We start from the raw sequence: 26886 nt of genomic DNA on the forward strand, positions 1-26886 counted from the left end.
CTCTATTACTAACCTGAAGGTTGGTGGGTCAAACAGTATGCAGGAGAAAGATCTGATGATCTGCTTCTGTAAAGATTACAGTCAAGAAAACCCTGTGGAGTACAGTTCTACTCTGTAACACATGGGACCACCAGGAGTCCTAACTGACTAGGTGGCAATGGATTTGGTTTTTGGTTCACTCATTCATTCATACATTCATTTCTTGAGCAAAAACTGCCTGAACAGCCTCTGGGTACTAGGTCTGAGCTATGTCTTGAGATGCATCTGCCAGCTCCTCTGTCCTCTGTCCCATGAGCTTCTGGGGGATAGGGAGGGACTCTGTCTGCTCCACCTCATTTTCCCTGTGCTAGTTTAGTGCAGTGTCAGGCCCAGAATGGCTGAAAGTGAGTACTTGCTCAGTGAATACATTTTTTTTTTTATTTACAGCATAATGCGATTTATTTTTTAACAACGTATATATGAAGGCATCCCCAAATAATTCACAGTTGATTATAGCCAAGCCTATTTATCTACTCTTAATTTTTTTTTTTTAATTGTACTTTAGATGAAGGTATACGGAACAAACTAGCTTCTCATTAAAGAGTTAGTACACATATTGTTTTAAGACGCTGGTTAACAACCCCACGACATGTCCACACTCTCCCTTCTCAACCTTGGGTTCCCTATTACCAGCTTTCCTGTCCACTTCTGCCTTCTAATTCTTGACTCTGGGCTGGTGTGCCCCTTAGTCTCATTTTGTTTATGGACCTGTCTAATCTTTGGCTAAAGGGTGAGCCTCAGGAGTGACTTCATTATTGAGCTAAAAGGGTGTCCAGGGGCCCTACTCTTGGGGTGAGTGAATAAACATTTGAGTTCGTTTTATTGAAATACTTCAGAGTAAATTTGGAAACAGGCATTCCTCTACTCAAGAGTAATTTAATAATCACAAATGCCTTTAACACTGGGGAGAAGGGGGGAAAAAAAAAGGTATGTGTTTCCCTTATTGCTGCTGTTAAAATAAATGGCATTTTTAAATAAACTGTCCCCATACAGCATATAGAATGTGGCCACATGATAAAATATCTGGTGAAATTATGCATTGCAAAGCAGACTTTTTCTGGTCTTTTGGTTATTAAATGTAATCACTTTTGAGTTGTGCCCCTACTCTTTTCCTAGAGGCAGGTACGGTTTTGATTAAAATGTGGGCCCCAGGGCACTTTCACAGGGGAAGGCTGAGCTACATCCCCAGAGGAACTGCAGTGGAGCAAGCGAATGGAATGATGGGGCCAAGGCAACAGCCACAATTAGCTTCTCACTTGATGGACGTGTTTGTCCCCAGAGTGCGCAACAGTCACGGGGAGTATGGAAATCTTGCAATTAAAGCAAAGTCTAATTAGAAGCTACATATTCAAAACACAAAGGAGGCTCCAAGTGGCAGCACTCTGGTCGGCTCTGAAACGTGATTATCCCACTCAAGTCCCTGCCTCAGTCACATGTTAGCTGAAGTACAAGGAAGGCAGTGCATCTTGTTGCCATTCATGGTTTTACAGGAGTAGCTTTGCCTTTGTCCTCAGTCCAGGGAGACACCTTGGTCCAAGGAAAAGAGCTTTGGAACCAAGCAAAGTTGGATTTGAGTTCTGGCTCTGTCCTTTATTATCCTCCCCGGCCAAAAAAATGGACTCAAATATATCAACAATCATGAGGATGGCGCAGGACCAAGTAATGTTTATTTCTGTTATACATAAGGTTACCATGAGTCTGAGCAGATTGGACAGCAACTAACAACAACAGCCTTAACACTCTTTATCTTCAAAACACAGAAAATTATAACTACTCACAGGGCTATAGAAGGATCAAGTAAGGTTCAAATTCTGCATCCACAGCTTATTGTCTATGTGACCCAAGTCACTTATACACTCTGAGCCCCTGTTTTCCTTGTTGGTAAAAGAAAATAACAAGAGTATCTGCCTTGAGTTGTTGTTTCACAGACTAAACAATACCTAATACAAAGCACTTAGATCTGTTCCTGGGACATACTACACGCTCATTTAATGTCTGTTGCTGCTGTTATCATTTGTGGCTGGAATTACAACCAGCCATAGTTGATGTTCAAACCATGTGCAGGTAAAAATCAGTAACAGTTTCATAGATAGGTATGTGGTGGAACAGGCAAGAGGTTTGCAATCACACGACATATTGTTTTCTGTCCCATTCAAAGGAGGAGGGAAAGGTGAAGGTGCTGATCTTGATAATGACTTTCATTTACTTGATGTGCCAAGTGCTTTACATGTATCAGCTCATTTAAACCTTACAACGACTCTAAAGGTACATCTTATTCATATTGCTGTTTTTCCAACCAGAACACTGAGGCTTGGGGGGTGGTGGGGTGAAGACACAGTTGTGTCCCCACCTCAGTGTATCTGCAAAGTGGTAGCAGGGTGGCCTGTGCTAACTGAGGCATCTATATTCTGCTGCTCAGCCCCATTTCTGGAAGGTCTGCTTGTGATGAGCTGACCTCAGGAAATAAAGAAAGATGACTGAGTAGATGCCTGCTTATGAACTCTAAGTACAGCAGTAAGACAGCAAGAATGATGGCCATCTGCTGGTCAGTAAGGCCTGACCACACAATGTTTTATTTCCAGAATTATGAAACTTTGTTGTCCTAAGAACGATAAAAGAGTTGCACCAACATTAGAATGCCCTCTCTTGCTCAACTTTTCTTAGGGGGTCTTAGGAGTAAACAAGCCAAGAAGTCAACCCTGTTTCTGGCATCTCGCTTTGGGGGAGCACCCACAAGACACAGCCCAACTTCTGATGATTAAAGCAGGCGGTGGAGCCAGGGTGCAAAGCAGGCACCAAACACAGGATTTGGCAATGCATTCACTCATGTGTTTACAAGCATTTATTGCTCTAGGTGTTAGGAATGTGGCAATGAACAAGACTGACACATCCTTCTCGTCAGAGGAATCCTGAGTTCCTACCTGGACTCAGTCTCAGAAGAACCTGGATTTGAATCTTGATCCTCCAACTCATTAGCTGGGTGACCATAGCAAATAACTTAACCTTTCTGGGTTGCAGTGTCCTAATCAGAAGAAATAACAGCAATAAAGCCAACTCTCAAATATTCTTGTTGTGATGATTAAATATACGAAGTCTTTAACGTAGACTCTGACATACAGGAGAAGCTCAACAGAGTGAGTTGAATGATTCCCTGGTTCTGGGCTGGAGAAAGGGCATGGGAAATGCATCGTAAGCTCCTGTTATCTGCCCTTTTCACTGTGAATAAGGGAATCTAAACAAAATACTTGATCTTAAAAAATAAATGAATGAAAGAAAGAAAACATACAACAAGCTGCCTTACAATCATAATTTTAAACCCAGAGAGCCCAACTCAATACTGGAAATCTTCTTAGGGTCTATTTCTTCTTGGACCAGGGTCCCTGATGGGCACCCCCACCCCACAAAGCCCCCACCTGCCCTTCTGGGCCCTGTGGAAGGAGGCAACAGGCTGGGCTGCAAAGTGTTAAGTTTTATCCCCCACAAGAGATTGAAGCCAATGAGGCTTTCTGCTTAAATGGACACCATCTCCCGAAGCTACTTAGCTCAGAAAAGTGTGTGAGTCAGCAAACTCAAAATAATTTAAAGAGCCATTGGAAAAAAGAATTCCAGCCTCCCTCCGTTCACCAGCAGTGCTGGCCTCTCAGTAGCAGCTCTCATGTTTCATATCCAGAGCCAGGGGCTTCCCACCAGTCTGGGGAAAGAATGTGTCAGAGGCTAGATTCTGGGGGGATAAAGAAGGGCAGGGCAGCAGGAGGGCTGCAAGAATCCACCTCCCACCTGGAGGGCTTTAGGGTTTCCATGCCCTACCCCGGCCATGCTGGCAGGGCCACATCTTGCAGAGGTCAGTGGCAGCAGGGACTGTCATATACAAATAATAACTGAGGCAATTGAGGCCCAGAGAAAAGAAATGACTGACCCAAAGTCCTGCACAGGTGATATGTGAACCCTCCTGGTTAAATACTCAGTGCTCTTTGCTTCCATCACTCTGAAGGAGGGCAGTACCCACTAGTGAGCACCTGCTATGTGCCTGCCATGTGCTCGGCACTTCACACAACAGCCCTAAAACACAGACACTATGATTCTCGCTGTTTAGATGAAAAATCTGAGGATCAAGAAGGTTGAGTGACTTGGCCAAAGTCATGCTATTGAAAAGGGTAGAGGAAAGATTCAAACCTACACTCTCTTAGTTCCCACCTAAGAAATGAGAATGGGCATTATCTCTAACTTGGGTTATTCCCAATAGCCTCCTCAGTTCCTTTTTCTCCCTCCAAATCACCCACCACACTGATGCCAACATGACTTTCTAATGCACACAGCCCCTTTGAGTGGCTGTCCATGGTCTTCAGAGTCTAGTAGCTCAGTCAGGAACCCAAGGTCCTCCATGACTCTAGCCACTTCTTCAGCCTCCTCTCTCAAACCAACCCCACCTTCACTCCCTGCAACATCTACCATTTCCCTGAACACATCCTATCCTCTTCAACCTCCTGATTTTTGCCCATGATAACAACAATTAACATATTAACAATTAACATTTACATAGTGCTTACTGGAGTCCATGGGTGGTGCAAATGGTTAAGCACTTGGCTATTAACTGAAAGATTGGTGATTCAAACCCACCCAGAAGTGCCTTGGAAGAAAGGTCTGGCCATCTACTTCTGAAAGATCATAGCCACTGAAAACTTTAGGGAGCACACTTACACTCTGAAACACATGGGGGGTCACCATGAATTGGGATTTACTAGATGGCAACCTGTTTTGTTTTGTTTTTGGTCCTATGTGTTAGCTACAGTTCTAAAAGTTTTATTGATATTAATTCAATCCTTGCAGCAAGCCTAAGATTCCCACTTTACAGAGGAAGAAACTAAGGCCTAAATCAATTAAATAACATGCCTAAAGTTACAGAGCTGTTAAGTGGTGGGTACAGAGTCAGATCTAGGAAGTGTGACGTCTGAGCCAAATCCTTTCCTTCTTTCTTGACTGATAACAGCCTTTCAAACTTCAACCTGCTAGAAGATCAGGAAGGTCTCATAATGTCCTTGCAGAGGGCTTTCTTGATCCCTCAAGACCTTAAACCCCTAGAAGAAAGAATTGTTTTGGTCTCTGATTTCCCACAATCTTTGACCATAAGGGGCCAGCATTCAAGGAAGAGCTCAGTTTTATTTGTATCAGGCATTATGCTTAACCCCAAGGACTCAGAGATGAGTGAGCTCCAGCCTTTGAAGGCTTGCAGTCCAGTGAGGAAGATGGGCAAACAATGACAAAATAGACTGATAAGGCTCTAACAGAAGCCACCGGAGGGTGCTGTAGAGCGGGGGGGAGGGCAACTCAGGCTGGGGAGCAGAGCACTGGAGATGTCCTGGAGGAAGGAGGAAAAAGTAGGTCACAGAGCAGAGGAGTAGGCAAGGGAAGATTCAAATAGAAGAAACAGCTTGAACCAATGTCAAGAGACCTAAGGCAGCATATAGCATGGTCATTAAGACCCAAGGTAATGGAGTCACACAGGCTTGAACTCCAGTTCTGGTTCCTCCTAGTCACAGCTATGCCATCTTGGGCAAGTTACTCAACCTCTCTAAGTCAGTTTCCTCATCTGTGAGATGTGAATGGCACCAATATCTGCTCCACAGTATTGTGTGAGAATTAAATAAAATAATGAACAATGTCTAGCACATAGTAAGAGCTCAATAAGTATTAGCTAATTTTAAAATATCACCCAAACTCAACCAGAAGTGGCACAGTAGGCAGCTCCAAGCTCCTGTGCCCCAACAGAAATATTGGAAAACAAGCAGAAACTGTCAGCATCAACTGTGTCCAAACTCTGGAAAAAAGTCAAAGTATTACAGCAACCAAGTAAACACTGAATCAAGAAAAAGACAACTTAAAAATGGTAGGAAAGCTTTATGGCATTTTTACTTGCCCATGTCCCATCCCCCTTCTAGCTCCATGCATTCTTAGTGTGGGACCCTGGTCTCTGGTTCCAGAAGAAGCAGGACAGACCTTATTCACAAAGGACTGATGCAAAGTGCTTCTATCTGTTTCATCTATCTCAAAACTCACTCATGGCAGAAAAGTGGTAGGCATTGCTTAAAAACACTGTAAGGCAAACAATCACTGGGGCAAAAGAAAAAAGTTGAGACGCACAATAGACTGCTTAGAGTCTGGGAGGAAAACCAGGCACAGAGTCTCTTTAGAAAATTAGGGAATTCAAAAGAAAGTACTTGTGTTTATGGAGAAACTTAGAAAGCCAAGCCAAACCCAGGGAAAGGCACATGCTCAGAAAAGACCTGAAAAAACACTAAGATTTCACCTTAGGCTGATCTATAGGCTCAGTGTAAGCCTCAGTGTAACTGTTGAAGGAATTAGCCAGCACAGAGCCAATTTGCAAGGACTAGGAGAGGTATTTTTGTTTTGTTTCTGCTTGTTTGTTATCTTTGTTTCTATTTTGTTTTAGTTTATGTCATTAAAAGTAATTTCTGTTAAAACACAAACTGAACACATGCTAAAGGAACAGAGACTTCAATAACCACACATGATGAGGAATACAGTATTTGCAAAAAAAAAAAAAGTTTGAAAAAGTTACTAAACCAATGGACTAGCATTCAACAATTAAAAAAAAGGCAAACACTGAAGAAGGCTGAGTATTACCACATTATAATATTTAAATGTTTAGTTTCAACAACAACAAAAAATCACAAGGCATACAAAGAAACAGAAAAGAATGGCCTATTAAAGGGAACAAGATAAAGCAACAGAAATCACCTCTAGAAAGACTACACACTGAACCTACTAGAAAAAGATATTAAGACAAATCTCTTAAATATGCTCAAAGAGCTAAAGAAAAACATAGAAAAAGAACTAAAGGAAATAAGGAAAAGAACATATGAACAAAATAAGAATATCAATAAAAAGAAATGGTAAAAGGGAAACAAATGGAAATTCTAGAGCTGAAAATTACAAAAACTGAAATTAAAAAAAAAAAAAAAAAAAACCACTAGAGAAGTTCAGATTTAAGCAGACAGAAGAAAGAATCAAAGAACTTGAAGACAGGACAACTGAAATTATCCAGAAAAAAAAATGAAGAAAAATGAACAGAGCCTAAGGGGCCTGTGAGATACTATCAAACTCACTAATGTATGAATTATGGGAGTCACAAAAGGAGAAGAGCAAAGGGGGCAGAAAGAATATTTGAAGGAAGAATGGACAAAATTCACTAATTTAATGAAAGACACGAATCTACACATCCAAGATGACCAACAAAATCCAAGTAAGATAAACTCAGAGAGAGCCACAGAAACACATTATAATCAAATTGTTGAAAGAAAAAGAGAATCTTGACAACAGCAAGAAAGAAGCAATGCATCACATACAACGAATCCTAAATAACACTGATAGACAATTTCTTATCAGAAATCAAAAGGCTTTGGTGGTCATAAGGCAGTAGAATGGCATATTTAAAGTGCTGAAAGAAAAAAAAGAAAAACTCTCAGCCAAGAATTCTATATCCAGAAAAATTGTCCTGCAAAAAATGAGGAAGAAATTATAACATTCCCAAATTAAAAAACAAACAAACAAAACAAAACTGAGGGAGTTCCCTACCACTAGACCTGCCTTAAAAGAAATTCTAAAAGGAGTCCTTCAGGTTGAAATGAAAGGGCATTAGACAGTAGATCCAAGATGTATGAAGAAATAAAGATCTCCAGTAAAGATAACTACATGGACAAATATAAAAGCCAGTATTACTGTATTTTTGGTGTGTTACTCCATTTTTTATGTCCTACATTTACATGATTTATAAGACAAACACAAAATAACTATAAATGTATGTTGCTGGGTATACAATGTATAAAAATATAATTTGTGACAACAACAGAATGAGGGAAGACGCTGTATAGGAGCAGAGTTTCATACACTATTGAAGTTAAATGGATATCAGTTGCAACTACAATGTTATAAGTTTAGAATGTCAAATGCAATTCCCATGATAGCAAAAGAAAATATGTTTTAAAAATATATACATAAAAGAAAAGAAGGGAACCGAAATGGTTCACTAGGAAAAAAAAAAAAAAACACAGAAGAAGGCAATAATGGAGGAAATGAGGGGAAAAAGGTATAAGACAAACAGAAAATGAATAGCAAAATGGCAGAAGTAATTTCTTTCTATCAGTAATTACTTTAAATGCAAATAGATTAATTCTACAATTAAAAGGTAAATATTGGCTGAATGGATAAAACAACAATAAAACATGATCCAATTATATGCTGTCTATAAGAGATTCACTTTAGAACCAAAGACAGAAACAGGCTGAAAGTGAAAGGATGGGAAAGAAAATCCCATGCAAATAGTAAACAAAAGAGGTATATTAGTATAAAGTGGCTATACTAATATCAGATAAAATAACTATAAGCCCAAATATGTTACAAGAGACAAAGAATAACACTGTATATTGATAAAGGGTCAATTCTTCAAGAAGATATAACAATTATAAATGTATTTGCACCTAAAAACAGAGCCCAAAATATGTGACATAAACACTGACATAACTGAACAGAAATAGTTATACAATAATGGTTGGAGGCTTCAATACACCACTTTTAATAGAAGAACATTAGAACTTCTAGACAGAATATTATTAAGGAAATAGAGGACTTAAACCCAATTAAGCCTAACAGACATTATACAGAACATTCTACTCAAGAGCCGTAGAAAACACATTCTTCTCAAGTGTACATGGATCATTCTCCAGGATAGACTATATTTAGGCCACAAAACAAGTCTCAAAGTGTAAAAGGACTGAAATCATAAAAAGTATCTTCTCCAACCGCAATGGAATGAAACTAGAAATTTAGTTTCCCAAAGGAAAATTCACAAGTATGTGGAACTTAAACAACACACTCTTAATCAACCAATGGATCAAAGAAGAAATCACAATAAAAATTAGAAAATACTTATGGATAAATATAAATAAAAATACAACACACCAAAACTTATGGGAAGCAGCCACACTAAAAAAAAAAAAAAAAAATCAATAATTTAACTTTACACCTCCTTAAGGTATGTTATAAATTGTGTACCCCAAAATGTGTGTTAGAATCCTAACCCCTATACCTGCAGAGGAAACCCTGATGGCGTAGTGGTTAAGTGCTACAGCCACTAACCAAAAGGTTGGCAGTTCAAATCCACCAGGTGCTCCTTGGAAACTCTATGGCACAGTTCTACTCTGTCTTATAGGGTCGCTATGAGTTGAAATCAACTAGATGGCAGTGGGTTTTTTGGTATACCTGTAGATGCAACGCTGTTGGAAATAGGGTTTTCTTTGTTATGTTAATCAGATCATACCTGAGTAGGATGGGTTCTAAATTTAATCACTTCTGAGTTATAAAAAAGAGGAGATTAGGCATAGAGATGTATACACAGGGAAACACAGATGCCATGTAAGGATCATCTCCAAACCAAACAACCAAAGAATGCCTGCAACTACCTGCAAGGAAAGAATTGACGTGGCTGAGACCCCTATTTGGACTTTTAGCCTGCAGAATTGCGAGAAATAAATTTATTCTTCTTTAAAGCCAGCCACTTGTTATGTGCAGAACTAGGAAACAAAGACACAGAATTAGAAAAAGAAGAGCAAACTAAGCCTAAAGTAGGAGAAGGAAGGAAATAATACAGATTAGAGCAAAGATAAATGAAACAGAATCCAGAAAAACAATAGAGAGAATCAACAAAACTAAATTTGGTTCTTTGAAAAGATCACCAAAATTGACAAACCTTTAGCTGACTGACAAAGAAAAAAAAAGAGAGGAGATACAAATAACTAAAACCAGAAATAAAGGTGGGGACATTACTCCCAACTTTACAGAGTTAAAAAGGACTATAAAAGAATACTACAAACAATTGCAAGCCAACAAATTAGATAATCTAGATTAAATGGACAAATTCCTAGAAACACAGAAATTACCTAAACTGACTCAAGAAGAAATAGAAAAGTGTTCCCTCCTCTTCTATTTTTGGAAGAGTTTGAGGAAGATTAGTGTTAATTCTTTAAACGTTTGGTAGAATTCACCAGTGTAGCCATTCAGTCCTGGACTCGTCTTTATTGGGAGGTTTTTGATTACTGATTCTATTTTTTCAGTTATTATTGGTCTGTTGAGATTTTCTATTTCTTCTTGAGTCAGATTGAGTCAATTTAGGTATTTTGTGGGCATTTATTACCTCCCTCCCCCAATAATAGCACCGACCTAATCGGAAACACCTGTGGCCCATCCCTAGGGCTCCAAAGGCCTGGCTGGTTGAGCTCACCAGGGACAGAGTTGTCTTTCTGGTACGTGGATTGAGCCACAACCCTAGAGTTTGTCTCTGCTCCATTTCTCTCCCTCCATCCTCAGGGTCCTTGCTTTAATCCAGACATGGATTGTGGCCCCAGCCTCCTAATGGGTCTTTGACATCTGTCACTCATTCTGTCCATTCATCCATTCAGTGATTTTGTGATAAGTCTGTACTACATGCTAGATGCTGGGGACACAGCAGTGAACAAAATAGAAACTAAGAGGTTAAAGTGGGTCAGTGAATGTAATTTTAATACAATCTGTGAATTATTCAGATTTAAGAGGAATACAGGGACAGAGAAAAATAGACTACTCAATATAGGTATTTGGCAACAATTTTGGTCATTGCTTGTTTGGGAGGTAGGTGGGAGTTGGTGCAGAGGGAGGGGGTAGGGGTCTAGAATCCCTCATCATTCCCATAATGTCTGGGATACGTGTAAGGTCATTTTGGGCATAGGCAGTGATTGAAACAGGGGTGCTTTGATTCCTAGGATTTTAAACTTTCTTTGATATAGTCCCTCTTCTGTTACCTCATTGAATCTATCACCAATCCTGGGAGGCAGGTAGAGACAAGACATCTATACCATTTTACACACAGCAAAGTGAGTCCCATCGTGGTGGGACTCACTTCCAAAATCACACAGCAGTTTGGCAGCAGGGATGGCAGTGGCTGTGAGGCTCCTGCATCTGTCCAGCCTTCTGCCTGTCTACCGCTAGCTTCTGCTGTGACAGGCTGGGTGGTTATCTGCCGGTCATGGTTCGTTAGTTTACAATCACCAAGATATAATTATATGCCACTCATCATAATTACAATATGGACAGCAGCATTGTATAGAGCCGTGGTTCTCCAAGTATGACCCCTGGGCCAGCAGCATCATCTCATCTGAGAACTTAATAGAAATGTAAATTTTTAAGCCCCCACAATGAGAAACTCTAGGGATTGGACCCACAATTTGTGTTTTAAAAGTGATGTAGGCTAAAGCTGGAAGAACCATTGACATAGAGAAACCAATCAAACCAAATTCATTGCTGTCAAATCAATTCTGATTCATAACAACCCTATATTACAGAGTAGAACTGCCCTAAAGGGTTTCCAAGGCTGTAATCTTTACGGAAGCAGACTGCCACATCTTTCTCCCCAGGAGTGGCTGGTGGGCTCAAATCGACAACCTTTCAGTTAACAGCTGAGTGCTTAACCATTGCACCACCACGGGTCCTTGATATAGAGAAAAGAGGACTAAATTTTGCCTCAGGAGACCTGGGTTTAAGTTTCACCCAATTACTATGTGATTCCTGTTATTCACATTACCCCTCTCTCTAGTCTGAGTTTCCTTACCTACAAAATAAAGACACATCATAGAATTGTTATGAAGAATCACAAGAAATACTGTGTGAAAATTCTTTATATTTTTTGTCAGCATGATAATAATAAAGCCATTCATTCATTCTTTCAATGAACATTTACCAAGCATCTAGTCTGCCACACCCAGGCCACCATACTGTGGACACCCCTTTTGCTGTCTTCTCAGATCCTCCCAGGATAAGATGCAGGCCAGTGGTTCAGTTAGAAGAGACAGAGTAAGCACCAAGCAATCAAGTAACTAACCAGTTGCCATTAAGTTGATTCTGACTCATGGCAACCCCATTTGTGTCAGAGTAGAACTGTGCTCCACAGGGTTTTCAATGGCTGATTTTTCATTTTATATATAGTGCGTGTTCAGGTATTGCATTGGGAAAATCTACTGCAAAAGCCCTCTTTAAAATGTTAAAAAGCAAAGATGTCACCTTGAGGACTAAGGTGCACCTGACCCAAGCCATGGTATTTTCATATGAATGTGAAAGTTGGACAATGAATAAGGAAGGCCAAAGAAGAACTGATGCCTTTGAATTACAGTGTTGGCAAAGGATATTGAATATACCATGGACTGCCAGAAGGACAAACAAATCTATCTTGGAAGAAGTACAGCCAGAATGTTCCTTAGAAGCCAGGATGACAAGACTTCATCTGATGTACTTTGAACATATTATCAGGAGGGACCAGTGAGTTGCTGGAGAAGGACATCATGCTTGGTAGAGGGTCAGCAAAAATACGAAAGACTCTTAAGGAGACAGATTGACATAGTGGCTACAACAACAGGCTCAAACACAGCAGTGACTGTGAGGATGGCACCGGACAAGAGAGTGTTTTGTTCTGTCTACATAGGGTTGTTATGAGTCAGAACTGACTCGATGGCACCTAACAAAAACAGGTGTTTAGGAAATATGAGTTCTCTTCTTATGAGAGTGTAAGCTCCTGAGGTCAGGGAGGAGGGAAACATTTCTGCATTCCCCTCAATGCCTAGGGAAGTATCTGGCACAGACTACTCAGCGCATTTAAGATGAATAGGTGGAGGGATGGACATACAGATAAATGATCTTCCCATGGCCATTCTCATCCTTCAGGTGTCAGCTCACAGTTAATATCCTCAGAGCCCTTCCCTGACCACACCTAGTTGCAGCTACCAGAATAATCCAATTTAGAGAATAATAATTAGTGACTAGAAGAAGGCCCTCCAGTGGAGGGCCACATGGCTTTGCCCTTTTCACTGAACCGAACGTTATTATTGACAACTTTGTGAAGATACAAAGGACCAGATTTATATAGCATATAAATGGGAGAGAGCGATACATCATGAAATAAAATTCCAAAAGGATCTCAAATACCCAAAGGTATGAATAGACAATTCACATGTTGTTGTTAGGTGCCGTCCAGTCAGTTCGGACTCATAGCGACCCTATGCACAACAGAACGAAGCACTGCCCAGTCCTGCGCCATCCTTACAATCATTGTTATGCTTGAGCTCATTGTTGCAGCCACTGTGTCAATCCACCTCGTTGAGGGTCTTCCTCTTTTCTGCTGACCCTGTACTCTGCCAAGCATGATGTCCGTCTCCAGGGACTGATCCCTCCTGACAACATGTCCAAAGTATGTAAGACGCAGTCTCGCCACCCTTGCTTCTAAGGAGCGTTCTGGCTGTACTTCTTCCAAGACAGATTTGTTCATTCTTTTGGCAGTCCATGGTATACTCAATATTCTTCGTCAACACAATTCGAAGGCGTCAATTCTTCTTTGGTCTTCCTTATTCATTGTCCAGCTTTCACATGTATATGATGTGATTGAAAATACCATGGCTTGGGTCAGGTGCATCTTAGTTTTCAAGGTGACATCTTTGCTCTTCGGAACTTTAAAGAGGTCCTCAGCAGCACATTTACCCAGTGCAATGCGTCTTTTGATTTCTTGACTGCTGCTTCCATGGCTGTTGATTGTGTATCCAAGTAAAATGAAATCCTTGACAACTTCAATCTTTTCTTTGTTTATCATGATGTTGCTCAAGACAATTCACAGAGGATGATGTTAAAAAAGTATCTCTGTACAGGCAATCAAGGAAAGGCAAATAAAGGCAGACTTGAGTTGCCATTTTATAGAAAGCTAATTTGCCAAATATTTTTTAAAAATTCTAAATAATGCCAAAGCTGTGGGGAAAATGGCACATACATGTCTACACTGCTTGAGACATGGCATTAACCTTTTGGAAAGCAATATTAACAACACATGGAAAGGACTATAAAAATGTTCTTGCCCCTTAACTCAGTTAGCTCACTCCTGGGAATTTAAGAAACAAATCAAAAGAAGGAATAGCAACCATAAACAATCACTGCAGCATTACCTGTAATTAATAACAAGAAACTAGAGATAAAAATTGTACAGAAACATGGATAGGAAGACTTAACATTATAAAAATGTCTATTCTACCAAAAGCGATCTATAGATTTAATGCAATTCCAATCCAAATTCCAATGACATTTTTTAATGAGATGGAGAAACAAATCACCCACTTCATATGGGAGGGAAAGAGGCCCCGGATAAGTAAAGCATTACTGAAAAAGAAGAACAAAGTGGGAGGCCTAACTCTACCTGATTTTAGAACCTATTATACCACCACAGTAGTCAAAACAGCCTGGTACTGGTACAACAACCAATGGAACAGAATTGAGAATCCAGACATAAATCTATCCACATATGAGCAGTTGATATTTGAAAAAGGCCCCAAAACAGTTAAATGGGGAAAAGACAGTCTTTTTAACAAATAGGGCTGGCATAACTGGATATCCACCTGCAAAAAAAAAACGAAACAAGACCAATACCTCACTCCGTGCACAAAAATGAGCTCAAAATGGATCAAAGACATAAACATAAAATCTAAAACGATTAAGATCGTGGAAGAAAAAATAGGGATAAAATCTAAAATGATAAATATCGTGGAAGAAAAAATAGGGACAACACTAGGAGCCCTTATACATGGCATAAACAGTATACAAAACATTACTAGCAATGCAGAAGAAAAACTAGATAACTGGGAGCTCCTAAAAGTCAAACACCTATGCTCAGTCAAAGATTTCACCAAAAGAGTAAAAAGATTACCTACAGACTGGGAAAAAGTTTTTAGCTATGACATTTCTGATCACCCCCTGATCTCTAAAATCTACATGATACTGCAAAAATTCAACTACAAAAAGACAAATAACTCAATTAAAAAATGGGCAAAGATATGAATATACACTTCACTAAAGACGACATTCAGGTAGCTAACAGATACATGAGGAAATGTTCATGTTCATGATCATTAGTCATTAGAGAAATGCAAATCACCAAAAACTACAATGAGATTCCATCTCACTCCAACAAGGCTGGCATTAATCCAAAAAACACAAAATAATAAACGTTGGAGAGGCTGTGGAGAGATTGGAACACTTATACACTGCTGGCAGGAATGTAAAATGGTACAACCACTTTGGAAATCGATTTGGTGCTTCCTTAAAAAGCTAGAAATGGAACTACCATACAATCCCGATCCAGCAATCCCACTCCTTGGAATATACCCTAGAGAAACAAGAGCCTTTACACGAACAGATATATGCACACCCATGTTCATTGCAGCTCTGTTTACAATAGCAAAAACATGGAAGCAACCCAGGTGCCCATCAACAGATGAAGGGATAAATAAATTATGGTATAGTCACACAATGGAATACTAGTCATCGATAAAGAACAGTGAGGACTCTGTGAAACATTTCATAACATGGAGGAATCTGGAAGGTGTTATGCTGAGTGAAATTAGTCAGTTGCAAAAGGACAAATATTGTATAAGACCACTATCATAAGATCTCGGGAAATAGTTTAAACAGAGGAAGATGGTTTTGATGGTTATGAGAGGGTGGGGAAGGGGTATTCACTAATTAGATAGTAGACAAGAACTACTTTAGGTGAAGGGAAAGACAACACACAATACAGGCGAGGTCAGCACAACTGGACTAAACCAAAAGCAAAGAAGTTTCCTGAATAAACTGAATGCTTCGAAGGTCAGCATAGCAGGGGCGGGGGTTTGGGGACCATGGTTTCAGGGGACATCTAAGTCAATTGGCATAATAAAATCTATTAAGAAAACATTCTGCATCCCACTTTGGAGAGTGGCGTCTAGGGTCTTAAACGCTAGCAAGTGGCCTTCTAAGATGCCTCAATTGGTCTCAACCCACCTGGATCAAAGGAGAAGGAAGAACACCAAGGACACAAGGTAATTACGAGCCCAAGAGACAGAAAGGGCCACAGAAACCAGACACTACATCAGCCTGAGACCAGAAGAACTAGATGGTGCCCAGCTACAACCAATGACTACCTTGACAGGGAACACAACAGAGAACCTCTGAGGGAGTAGGACAGCAGTGGGATGCAGACCCCAAATTCTTGTAAAAAGGCCAGACTTAATGGTCTGACTGAGACTAGAAGGATCCCAGTGGTCATGGCCCCCGACCTTCTGTTGGCCCAGGACAGGAACCATTCCCAAAGTCAACTCTTCAGACAGGGATTGGACTGGACAACGGGTTGGAGAGGGATGCTCGTGAGGAGTGAGCTTCTTCGATCAGGTGGACACTTGAGACTATGTTGGCATCTCCTGCCTGGAGGGGACATGAGAGGGTAGAAGGGGTTAGAAGCTGGCGAAATGGACACGAAAAGAGAGAGTGGAGGGATGGAGAGGGCTGTCTCATTAGGGGGAAAACAATTGGGAGTATGTAGCAAGGTGTATATAAGTTTTATTGTTAGAGGCTGACTTGATTTGTAAACTTACACTTAAAGCAAAATGAAAAAAAAATTGTACAGCAAAACAATAAGAAATTATTCATGGCCCAATGCCAGGGAGGACATCACAATGATAGTTATGAAAATCAGGCAGCAGAGAGGGGGAAATGTTTGCCATATGATGTTCAAGGAACAAGGCAGGATGCAGACGCACTGTGAACAAAGAGGTGCTGCACTTGGACAGACAGAAGGGGAAGGTGCAGTTGGGCTTAGCTCTTGGGATAATGGCTGGGTTTTCTTTTCTGGCTTTGGCTTTCTTCAAATTTTATTTTGTGTTTTAAACAGAAGTGGAAAAGAAGATCTCAACCAGCTGGAATGTTGAGCTGAAACCAATAAGATGAAATGAAAGAAAAGTGAATGCGAAGTTCTGTATTTCATTTAAGAAATAAATTTCAAAAATTCACACATTGAGGTGAGGGAGGCGAGACTAAAGAGCTGTGAAGATGAAAAGGGGGAGAAAAGGAAACAAAAGGATCCTACATTGACTGAAGGCCAGAGCTGGGGTAAAATGGGGACTGTAGGTCCATGGCACAGTGGCTGGCCAGGATGATGCCCCAACAACCACAGAACAAACAACTTGCCCAAGCCCCTATAATCTAATAGTGAAGCCAGGATTTGAATTCAGAGTGTGGTTCTCTGACTCAAAAATTTTTGCACTTTCTCCTACAACACAGTGAACTAAAGGGACAAGTACTGTTGCATTAGCCAAAAAGAAGGAGCAGGGGTGTGTTTGGTAACTGTAGGCTCAGTATGAGCCCATTTTTTAATGCCACTGCTGAAGGTGCAAATTCAAGGGGTTGGGCCACATTAATAGAGCTGAGAATCCTGAAGTGGTGATAATTCTGCTCTAGCATGTGCTGATCAGACTCTTCCTAGAGTACAGTGTCCAGTCCTGAGTTCCACCTTTAGGGTACATCCATAAAAGAGCAACCAGGATGGTCAGAGTCCTTCGGGTTAGGGAGCTAAGAGATAATGAATGCCTGGGTGCTTCACTCATTACTTAGCCCATGACACATTCTGTGAAGTAGGGAATTATTATCCCCATTTTAAAAATGAGAAAAGAGAAGCTGAGAGAGGTTAAGAACTTGTTCAAGATCACACACCAGTAAGTTACAGAATCAAGACTTGGACACAAGGCTGTCTAAATCCAGAGTCCCCACTCTTTCCCACGTAGCCTCCCTCATGTGAGAAATGATGGGATAAAATTGCAACTATTTATTTAGTTGATGAAGAGACAGACAGCCACCTTCAACTCTGCAAAGGGCTATCAGCAGAAGTATTCTGTGTGGCTTCAAAAAGGAGAATATGAATGACTTTAGTTACAAGGATGTAGATTTTTAGCTTAAAAGAAGAACATTTTAGTAATGGCAATAATTGGATGGACTCTTTGGTAGGAGATAAATTCCACATACCTGGAGGTATTTAGTCCCTGGTTGTACAGTGGTTGAACTATGGTGTGCTATGGCTGCTAACCAAAAGGTCGGCAGTTCAAATCCATCAGCCACTCCTTGAAAACCCTATGGAGTAGTTCTACTCTGTCCTATAGGGTTGCTATGAGTTGGAATCAACTCTACAGCATCAAGTTTGTTTTTTTTTTGGGTTTGGAGGTATTCAAGCACAGTCTGGAAAGTCATTTGCTTATAGTCATCTGGAGAGAAGACCTAAAGTTCACTTTTAGATTCCATGAGTCTTTGAAGCTGCTTGGCAGAAACTGATCAATCCCTTCAAAAGAAGTGATGAAAATGTATCGGTACGTCTATTTGCAGATATAAAAGCAAATATTATATGCTGAGGTAAACACACTGGTCCATGAGAAAACTAAACACAGAAAATGAAATAGGTTCTGCTGGAAAATGCAGCTTTTAAAGAAGTTATTCTTTTCTTTTTTTTTTTTATTCTTTTCTGTAAACAAGAAACCCACCTCTGGAGAAATGTACAATCTCAGTAATAATGAAAGAAAATACGATGAGGTACTATTTCTCACTGATTAAGCTGGCAAAATAGTTTAAAAAGTGGTCACTATTGTTGGTAAGAGTGCAATGAAATGCCATTCTTATACTTGTGATAATATGCATCAAGACCAATAATTATGTCATTTCTTTTGACCCAGGTGAACAGGCCCTAAGAAAACAGTAGAAAATACAAATGGAAAAACTATGCACCAACAATTTCATCTGAGTTTTATTTATAAACAATCTAAATATTCAAAGGGCGAATTGGCTAGATGGGTATATGGGTGGTAAGAACGGGCCGAGGTCAGTGTGGGGAGCTGGAAGCTGGAAGCTGGAAGGTGGGACACCTAGTCAGGATGCACAAGTGAAAGCTCCCAAGTACCAAGCACTGATAAGCATAAGGAGTCCAGAGGGCCAGGCAGGTATGGAAGCCGCAGGTAGAGGCAGATAAGGGCACACTCAGGTGAGGACTGAACGGGTGTGGGAGGGAGAGGAGAGAAATCGCAACATTAAAATTACATGACTAGACGCACGGCTCAGACCATACTTTTCACTTATACTTCAAAGAAGAGGTAAAAGGGCAGGCTTTGCACAGACCTGGATTCTGACTCAGCTCCACTGCTGACAACTGGTGGGACCCTGGGCAAGAAATTAAACTTTTGAGTTTGTTTCCTCATTTGTACAATGGTTATAAAAATGACCTTCACATATAACTGGGAACCTACTACACAACTGTGGCTCAAAAAACATCTAACTATTGTGGAAAATCTTCCCTGATTTTGTCAGAATTAACTTCTTATGTGCTTCTTCTTTACATCCTCTTCTCATTTCAGCTGGCCTCATATGCAGATGAGTCGGAATCGACTCCACGGCAACCAGTTTGGTCTTTTTGGTTTATGTGTGGAAGGTTAACAACTAACTCTTATGTGGGTCTTCACATACAGAGCACTTTCTCCAGATAATACCTGAATTACTGTCCACAAAAACCCTGAGGTAGTTATCATTATCTCCACTTTAGAAAAATGAGGCCCAGAGAGGTCAAGAGACCCTCTCAAAGTGGTAAAGACAGGATTTGAACCCAGATCCCACAATCTTTCACAACTCTGACCTGTTGCTAGCATACGGTCATACATCACACAAAGCACTTTCACATATATCATTAGCATTTTTATTATATTTTTGTGGTTATTTCCCCCATTAACCTTGAAGTACCTATAAAGCAGGTACCACGTTGTGTATCTTTGAAGGGAGAGAGCCTCTGGGTATTTTATCTTTACTGTGCTTAGGTAGAAAAGGTGGAGGAGCTCAAGAATGATGCCTATTTTTTCTATTATGGTATACACTACTCATGCCTAAGCTGACCTACGCCTTTCAAACGAACACATCACAACAACAAGAGTTTATCGAACACTTACGAAGTGTCAAGAACTTTACTTACCTCATGAAATGAGTCAACCTTTGTTAAACACATAAGAATGTCCTGTCATATATTAAGTATGCACCATTATTACTATTATTACTAAATTATCCATACTGTCTGTGATACAGGCATTATTTTTCTCATTATACGATAAAGACTGAAGCTCTCAGAAGTTAAGTAATTTGTCCAAGATCACATAGCTTGTGCAGGAGCTAGGAAAAGACCATGAAAGACAGTTCACACTATGCATTTAATTAGCAAGCACATGACATTTCACATTACAAAGGATTATTTTTATTTACTAAAATAAATGTTCCCCAAAGTGGCAGCCACCAGTGACCCTGAGCTTTTGCTTTCAGACCAACAATTAATGGATAAACCAGTAGAGAAACCAGAGGCATTTTCTAACCAATGCTCAAAAGCTAATAATCAGAACTGAAGATGACAATGATTGGCAATATTTATTGAGTACGTTATATATATTTATGTATATATTCTCTAATCCTTATAACAATTCAGTGAGATAGGCATTATCTCTTTTTTATGGAATAGAAAACCGGAATTCAGAGCAGGTTAAGCCCAAAGCAGGCATGGGGGGCCAGGCTCAGAACCCAGGAGTGCTGGCCCAAAGCCCTTACATTTTCAATATACTATGCTTTACTCTCCAGGCTTGCAAAGGAAAAGTGCAAGTCAACAGGAAGATTGAATGTGGTTTGCCAGAATGTGTGCCAGTCACCTTAGAGACTCAGCAACTGAATAAAGAATAAGATAGAAATCATGTAATTTGCAAGATAATTTAAGATAACAAGGTAGGCTGAATGCACTGGCACGAGGTGACACAGCCCCAACCCCCTGAATGTAACCCTGGACCATATTTAACATTACCCCCGTCACACACTCCTTCACAAACACTGATTTGAATTATCAGGACAGCGGAATCTCAGACCACCTTGGGTTAGAAAGGCGAGTGGTCCTACATCTGTCCTTTGAAGTCAGAGAGAGTAATCTGTTCCAGACAGCCTTGTACATCTGCAGACAGCAAGCAACCAGATCCCTCATGATTTTCTCTTCGTCAGCCTGAATGTCCTGCCCTCAATGGAAGGGCATTCCAGGCTGCCCCCGACAGTCACCTCCTCTAGACATTTAAATAAATGAAAATAATGATTGTCTACAACAAACAATTAATGAAGCTTTATTATAAAACAAAATAGAGAACAGAGATAGAAGTCCTTGAATGGTGAAAATTTCAGTTCAGTTTCTGGGTCAAGTGATAGGCAACTCAGAGACACTTTGTCCCCCTTAGAAAAGGGTTTTTCCCATCCCCAGAAGGACACCGGTGCCAGGTTGCTGCCTGAGTCTCAACAAATCCATCTGCCTTCTTTGGAGTGGAAAGTCCAAGTGTGGAACAAGCCACTGTCCCGAGAGCCCTGCCTGCTCCCTGCCCACACCCCACCAAACATGGCAGGGTCTGATTTAGATGTCGCCATCGCTCGCAAATCACACGCTACACAAGGAAAATGCGAAGGCTTTAAGAAAAATCAAAAGTTTATTGCAAATTGTATTTTGCTTCCCTTCGTTCTTCATTTTTACAGGATTTATTGATATCCATGATTTTTTCACAGATGTACTTGTTGACTTTGGAGAGTCTCTGTGCAATTTCAGTTTCATCCACAGTTTCTTGTGCTATTCTGTCATACAAACACTCTAGACAGGGAGAAGAGACAAGAAAGCCAAGGATTAATGGTAAATTCGAGCGAAAATCTTTTAAGGAGGGAAAAGAAAATTGTGCCTTCTGACATACTCTCCAAATACCAATTCATGCATCTGGCACAGCTATACTTGTAAATTTTCATCATAAAATGTACTTAGAAAGGAGTATAGATAAGCTATAAATTTATACTTTAAAAACAATGATAAAACACCCATGTGCCCAGCACCCAGCTTAAGAAACACGAAGTATCCCTTTGAAGCCCCTGGATGCCCCTCCCCATCCCTTCTCGTCCTTTCCTGAATTCTGTCAGTAATTCCTCTGATTTTCTGTTAGTGTTAACACATGTGTATATGTCCTTAAATAGCATATTATCTACTTTTCGTAGTTTTTAATCTTTTTACAAATAGACCCATACTCTACATATCCTTCTGATTTGCTTATTTTTTTCACTCAATCTTACAAGTTTTGAGATTTACCCACATTGACGTCTATAGTGGTAGGTCATTCATTTTCACTACAGGGTAGTGTTCTATTGTCTGACTACACTGTCATTTGTTTATCCAGTCCAAGTCAATGGATACTTGGATTGTTTCCAGTGTTTGCAATCACCAACAATGCTGCTGTGAGCAACCTTGCACATGTCTCTTGGGGTGCATGTGCAGGAAATTCTCCAGTATAGACAGAGGAGTGGAACCGCTGAATGGTAGGGTGTGTGCATACTCAACTTTATAGGTGATGTCTAGTAAGCTGTTTTCCAAAGTGGTTGTGCTGTTGGTAGTCCCATCATAGTCTATGCGAGTACTGATAGTCCCGTGCCTGCAACAGCACTTAACACTGTCGTATTATCAAGGTTTTGACAACCTGTTGGGTATGAAGTAGTATCTCATTGTGCTGATTACTAATGATACTGAGAACAGCCACTCTTACTGAGTCTACAATTGGCTGTGGTAGAGCAAAGAGTGAGCCGGAGATAAGGCCTGGCTGGAGCCTGACTTCAGTCAACTTCTAGCCTAGGCACTTTGTACAAATCATTGCCTTAGATTCCTCATCTCAAAAACGAAGATGACAGAGTATTTTTCTTAAGGCTGCCATGAGGCTCAGATGAGGTAAACATTTTAAAAGTTTTTTTTTTTTTTTAAACTGTAAGGAACTGTATACCTGTATGGAGTTATTAGAATTACTTTATGTATGTAGAACTGTTAATTCCCAGGGCTTGGCACAGTGCTTGGCACAGGTGCAAGAATAAGTATATATGTGTTCAATGAATGAATGAATGGATGTATTTTCTAGGGAAATCTGAGGGTACACAAAATTTCTGGCTATAAAAGGCCTGGGAGTGTGGGTGGGGAATATACCAGTGGCGTGTGAAACCTTGGTCAAAGACTAACTTCTCTGAAACTAAGTTTCCTTACTGATAAACCAGGAATGACAACCCCAATTTTTTTTTTTTTTTGGCTGTAATTTTTTTTTTTAATTGAATTTTAGATGAAGGTTTACAGAACAAACTAGTTTCTCATCAGTTAGTACACACATTATTGCATGACACTGGTTAACAACCCCGTGACACGTCAACGCTCTCCCTTCTCAACCCTGGGTTCCCTATTACCAGCCTTCTAGTCCCTGCCCCAGGACTGGTGTGCCCCTTTAGTCTTATTTTGTTCCATGGGCCTATTCAATCTTTGGCTGAAGGGTGAACCTTAGGAGCGGCCTCATGACCGAGCTGAAAGGGTTTCTGGGGTTTCTCAGGGTTTTTCCAGTCTCTGTCAGGACAGCAAGTCTGGTCTTTCTTTTTGAGTTAGAATTTTGTTCTACATTTTTCTCCAGCTCTGTCCGGGACCCTCTATTGTGATCCCTGTCAGAGCAGTCAGTGGTGGTAGCCGGGCACCATTTCACTGTACTGGACTCAGTCTGGTGGAGGCCGTGGTAGATGTGGTGACAACTCCAATCTTAAGGGATTGCTACACAGACTGAATGAACTACAGTAGCCCCCCCTTATCTGAGGTTTCACTTTCTACGGTTTCAGTTACCCACTGTCAACCATGGGCTGAAAATATTAAATGGAAACTTCCAGAAATAAATAATTCCTGAGTTTTAAATTGTATGCTGTTCTGAGTAGCATGATGAAATTTTGCTTGTGCAGTCCCAACTCGGACGTCAATCATCCCTTTACCAGCGTACCCACGCTGTATATGCTACTTGCCTTAGTCACTTAGTAGCCCTTTCAGTTATCAGATCAACTATCGCAGGCAATATCACAGCGCCTGTGTTCAAGTAACCCTTGTTTTGCTTAATAATAGCCCAGAGCACAAGAGTAGCAATGGTTGCAATTCGGATATGCATACGAAAAGACAGAGTATATATATGGCTCAGTGCCATCTTGGTTTCAGGCATCCACTGGGGGTCTTGGAATATAATCCCTTGAGATAAAAGGAGACTACTGTTTTGTCTTTACTAAGTCAGCTCACAGCAGGTAATCCTCCTACAGACTCTGAATGTCAAAATTAGAAGGGACCATAAAGATGAGCTTGTGCTAATTTACACATGGGAAGACTGAGGCCCAGAGAAAGGGAATAAGTGTGGGCAGAACCCCAAGACTACTAGCTGCTGGCCCCACACTCTGAACCCTTCCCTCATGTTGCTGTTCACACTGCAAGTGTCCATGTTGTACACTTCCTTCCTCTGGGCGTCCCCCTTCCCCCTACTAACAAAGGTTTTGTATGGAGGAGCTTTTAAAAAGCTTTTGATCAACCTCCACTGCTTCTTGACCATCTCCAACTAATCCTCACCATGTCTTGCCTTGGGACTGAGCTAGGAGGTAGTGGCCCTGTCTCTCTCCAGCCCCACCTCTGCTATATATATCCTGCCTCACCCTTTACTTTCCACCCACTCTAAACAACCTGAAGTTCCCTCCCCACCACAGGCTATCCCACAAGTAAGTCTTTGCTCACGTCTGCCCTGAATACCCTGACTCCCCTTTCACCTGCTCAAGTCCCACTTATTTTTCCAGACTCAGCCTTCTGGGAACCTAGCAGATCAAGCTGGAAGATCCCACTCTGCCTACGGCTTCTGTGATCCCACACTTGCCTGGGCTTTACTCTCTGTCAAAGCGCTGATCACAATCTAATAAAACTGTAACCACATCCGTATCCCCCAAAAGACTAGGACACTTGGGCGGTCCCCTCCAGCCCAGGGTCAGGAGAAAGCAGACATTCACTGTGACTCTGTTGACATCTGAACCAAATGGGGAAGGCAGACTGTGAAAAAAAACTGTTACAAAGTTCAGGTCTTCAAATCTAGCTCTGACCCTAAATGCTGTGCAACCTCCAGTAGGTCACAACCCCTCTCTGCATCTCAATTTCACTATCTATTAAAGCAAGATGTTGAACTTTGATAATCTAAGGAGATTCTTCCAGCTCATTGTCTCTAGTTCCCTGCAAGGTAATAAAGGTGGGGAAAGAGTAGAAGGAGAGAAAGGGAAGGAAGCACAGCGCGTGTGATGGCCCTGAGAGCCCCAAGTGTGAATCGGAAAAGAGGCAGAAAGAGAAACGTGCAAAGGGAGGAAGGGTTTTCAGAGGGGCCCCCACAGAATCCCAATCATTCTCATTTCCTGGGGGTAACAGCACCAAGCGGCCCTCTGCTTGATTAAAAGGCTTTCGTTAGACTCTAGATATTAATCACCTGTAGTTGCTGGGTAGTTGCTGGGAACGTCTCCCTCTGCGAGGGAGCATTTGAGATTATTACTTAATTAACAAGGTTTATAATAGTGCTAATGTGTCCTATTAAAAAAAAGTTATAAAAATTAACCAGAACTCAATGCCGTGGCTCATTTAGAAAACTCATTCTGCAAAAGGTCATCCTACCTTAATAAGGTTTAACTGTCATTCTAGAGCTTGTCAGTACAGTGAGACTCTCCTCCAGCCTTTCTGCTTTTATCTTTCTAAAGCAGCATCAATGTGCTCCTGTCCCTCTGCTATCCTCTGCAAAATACCAAGAACAAAACAAAACCAAAAAAACCAAACTCATTGCCATCGGTTCCGACTAACAGTGACCATACAGAACAGAGCAGAACTGCCCTGTAGGGTTTCCAAGGAGCGGCTGGTGGATTTCAACTGTCGACCTTTTGGTTAGCAGCTGAAATCTTAACCACTGCGCCACCAGGGCTTCTTCTGCAAAATAGCTGGCGAGGAAATGACTTTCAAATCAAAGAGAAAATCCTCAACAACCCTGTGAATGTAAAGGTTTTTGCCATTTTTGTACAACAAATGTGACTAAATGTGATAAACTCATACAAAATAAATACAAAGAAACTCAATCCAGCAGACAGCTCGCATGGGAAGACCCAGTCAAATGCAATCTGGAATAGCTCAAATAATTAAGCTAAAAACGGTGAGTGTACGGTGGGATGGAAGATAGACTTCAAACCTGTCTGGCTGTAGTAAAAAACAAAAACAGACCAACAGTGTATTTCAGTGAGACAGAAAACTTCTGGAGACCTCGGGAAGCCTGAACCCCCAGTTCAGCTTGGCTCGGTCTCTAAACGGTTGTATGGCTTTTGGCAAGTGAATTTCTTTCTCATTCACTGACACGAGCCTATAAAGGCTTATAGATGGGGGGCTGCCAGATGAGCCTTCCGGGAAGGCAGATAGAGTAAGGGCAGAACAGAGGTAGGCTCAGGGTGCTCTGGGAACATGTGACAGACAGAAGCGCCCATTCACCCTGAGAGGTCAGGGGAGGCTTCCTAAGGCAGGCTCACCTAAGCAGATCTGGTGATGAGTAGCAGTTAGCTGGACAAAACAGCACAGCACGTGTGAGTGGGTAGTGTGACCCGTGCTCCTGATACTGGGAATAAACCAAAAAAACCATCCAGTGCCGTCAAGTCGATTCCGACTCATAGCGACCCTACATGACAGAGTGGAGCTGCCCCAAAGAGTTTCCAAGGAGCGCCTGGCAGATTTGAACTGCTGACCCTTTGGTTAGCAGCCATAGCACTTAACCACTATACCACCAGAGTTTCCGATACTGGGAATAGCATTTGCAAATTTCTCAAGGCACGAGGGGACAAGACTTATTCAGGGAATACAGTAGTTCATTATGGTAAGTGCTTAGCATTCAAGGGGAAGATTGCTAAAAAATAAAGCTGGCAGTATAGCCAGGGGCCAGATTATGAAGGTGCTTTTATGACACGTTAAGAAGCTTACCCTTTAATAACGGTTGCTGTGAACCAGCTCTAACTGGGACAGTGGTAAAGGGATCATATCTGGTTTCTCAA

At 41.0% G+C, this 26886-nt stretch overlaps 2 protein-coding genes across 5 annotated transcripts in view; both read right to left on the reverse strand.

Moving 5' to 3' along the window:
- Positions 1 to 26886, reverse strand: part of AGBL4 (AGBL carboxypeptidase 4) — a 1457453-nt gene that overhangs the window by 233884 nt on the left and 1196683 nt on the right. The window lies entirely within an intron of this gene.
- Positions 20153 to 26886, reverse strand: part of BEND5 (BEN domain containing 5) — a 55603-nt gene continuing 48869 nt past the window's right edge. The window contains exon 5 of one of the 3 annotated variants that reach the window (XM_064281940.1): positions 20153 to 21610. In XM_064281940.1, the coding sequence (XP_064138010.1) occupies positions 21453 to 21610 (158 nt within the window). In that variant the 3' untranslated portion in view covers positions 20153 to 21452. The remainder of the gene's footprint in view (positions 21611 to 26886) is intronic. The other 2 variants (XM_003411093.4, XM_064281939.1) reach the window with 2 other exon arrangements.

This window comes from Loxodonta africana, chromosome 3 (genome assembly GCF_030014295.1).
Source record: "Loxodonta africana isolate mLoxAfr1 chromosome 3, mLoxAfr1.hap2, whole genome shotgun sequence".
Lineage (NCBI taxonomy): Eukaryota > Metazoa > Chordata > Mammalia > Proboscidea > Elephantidae > Loxodonta > Loxodonta africana.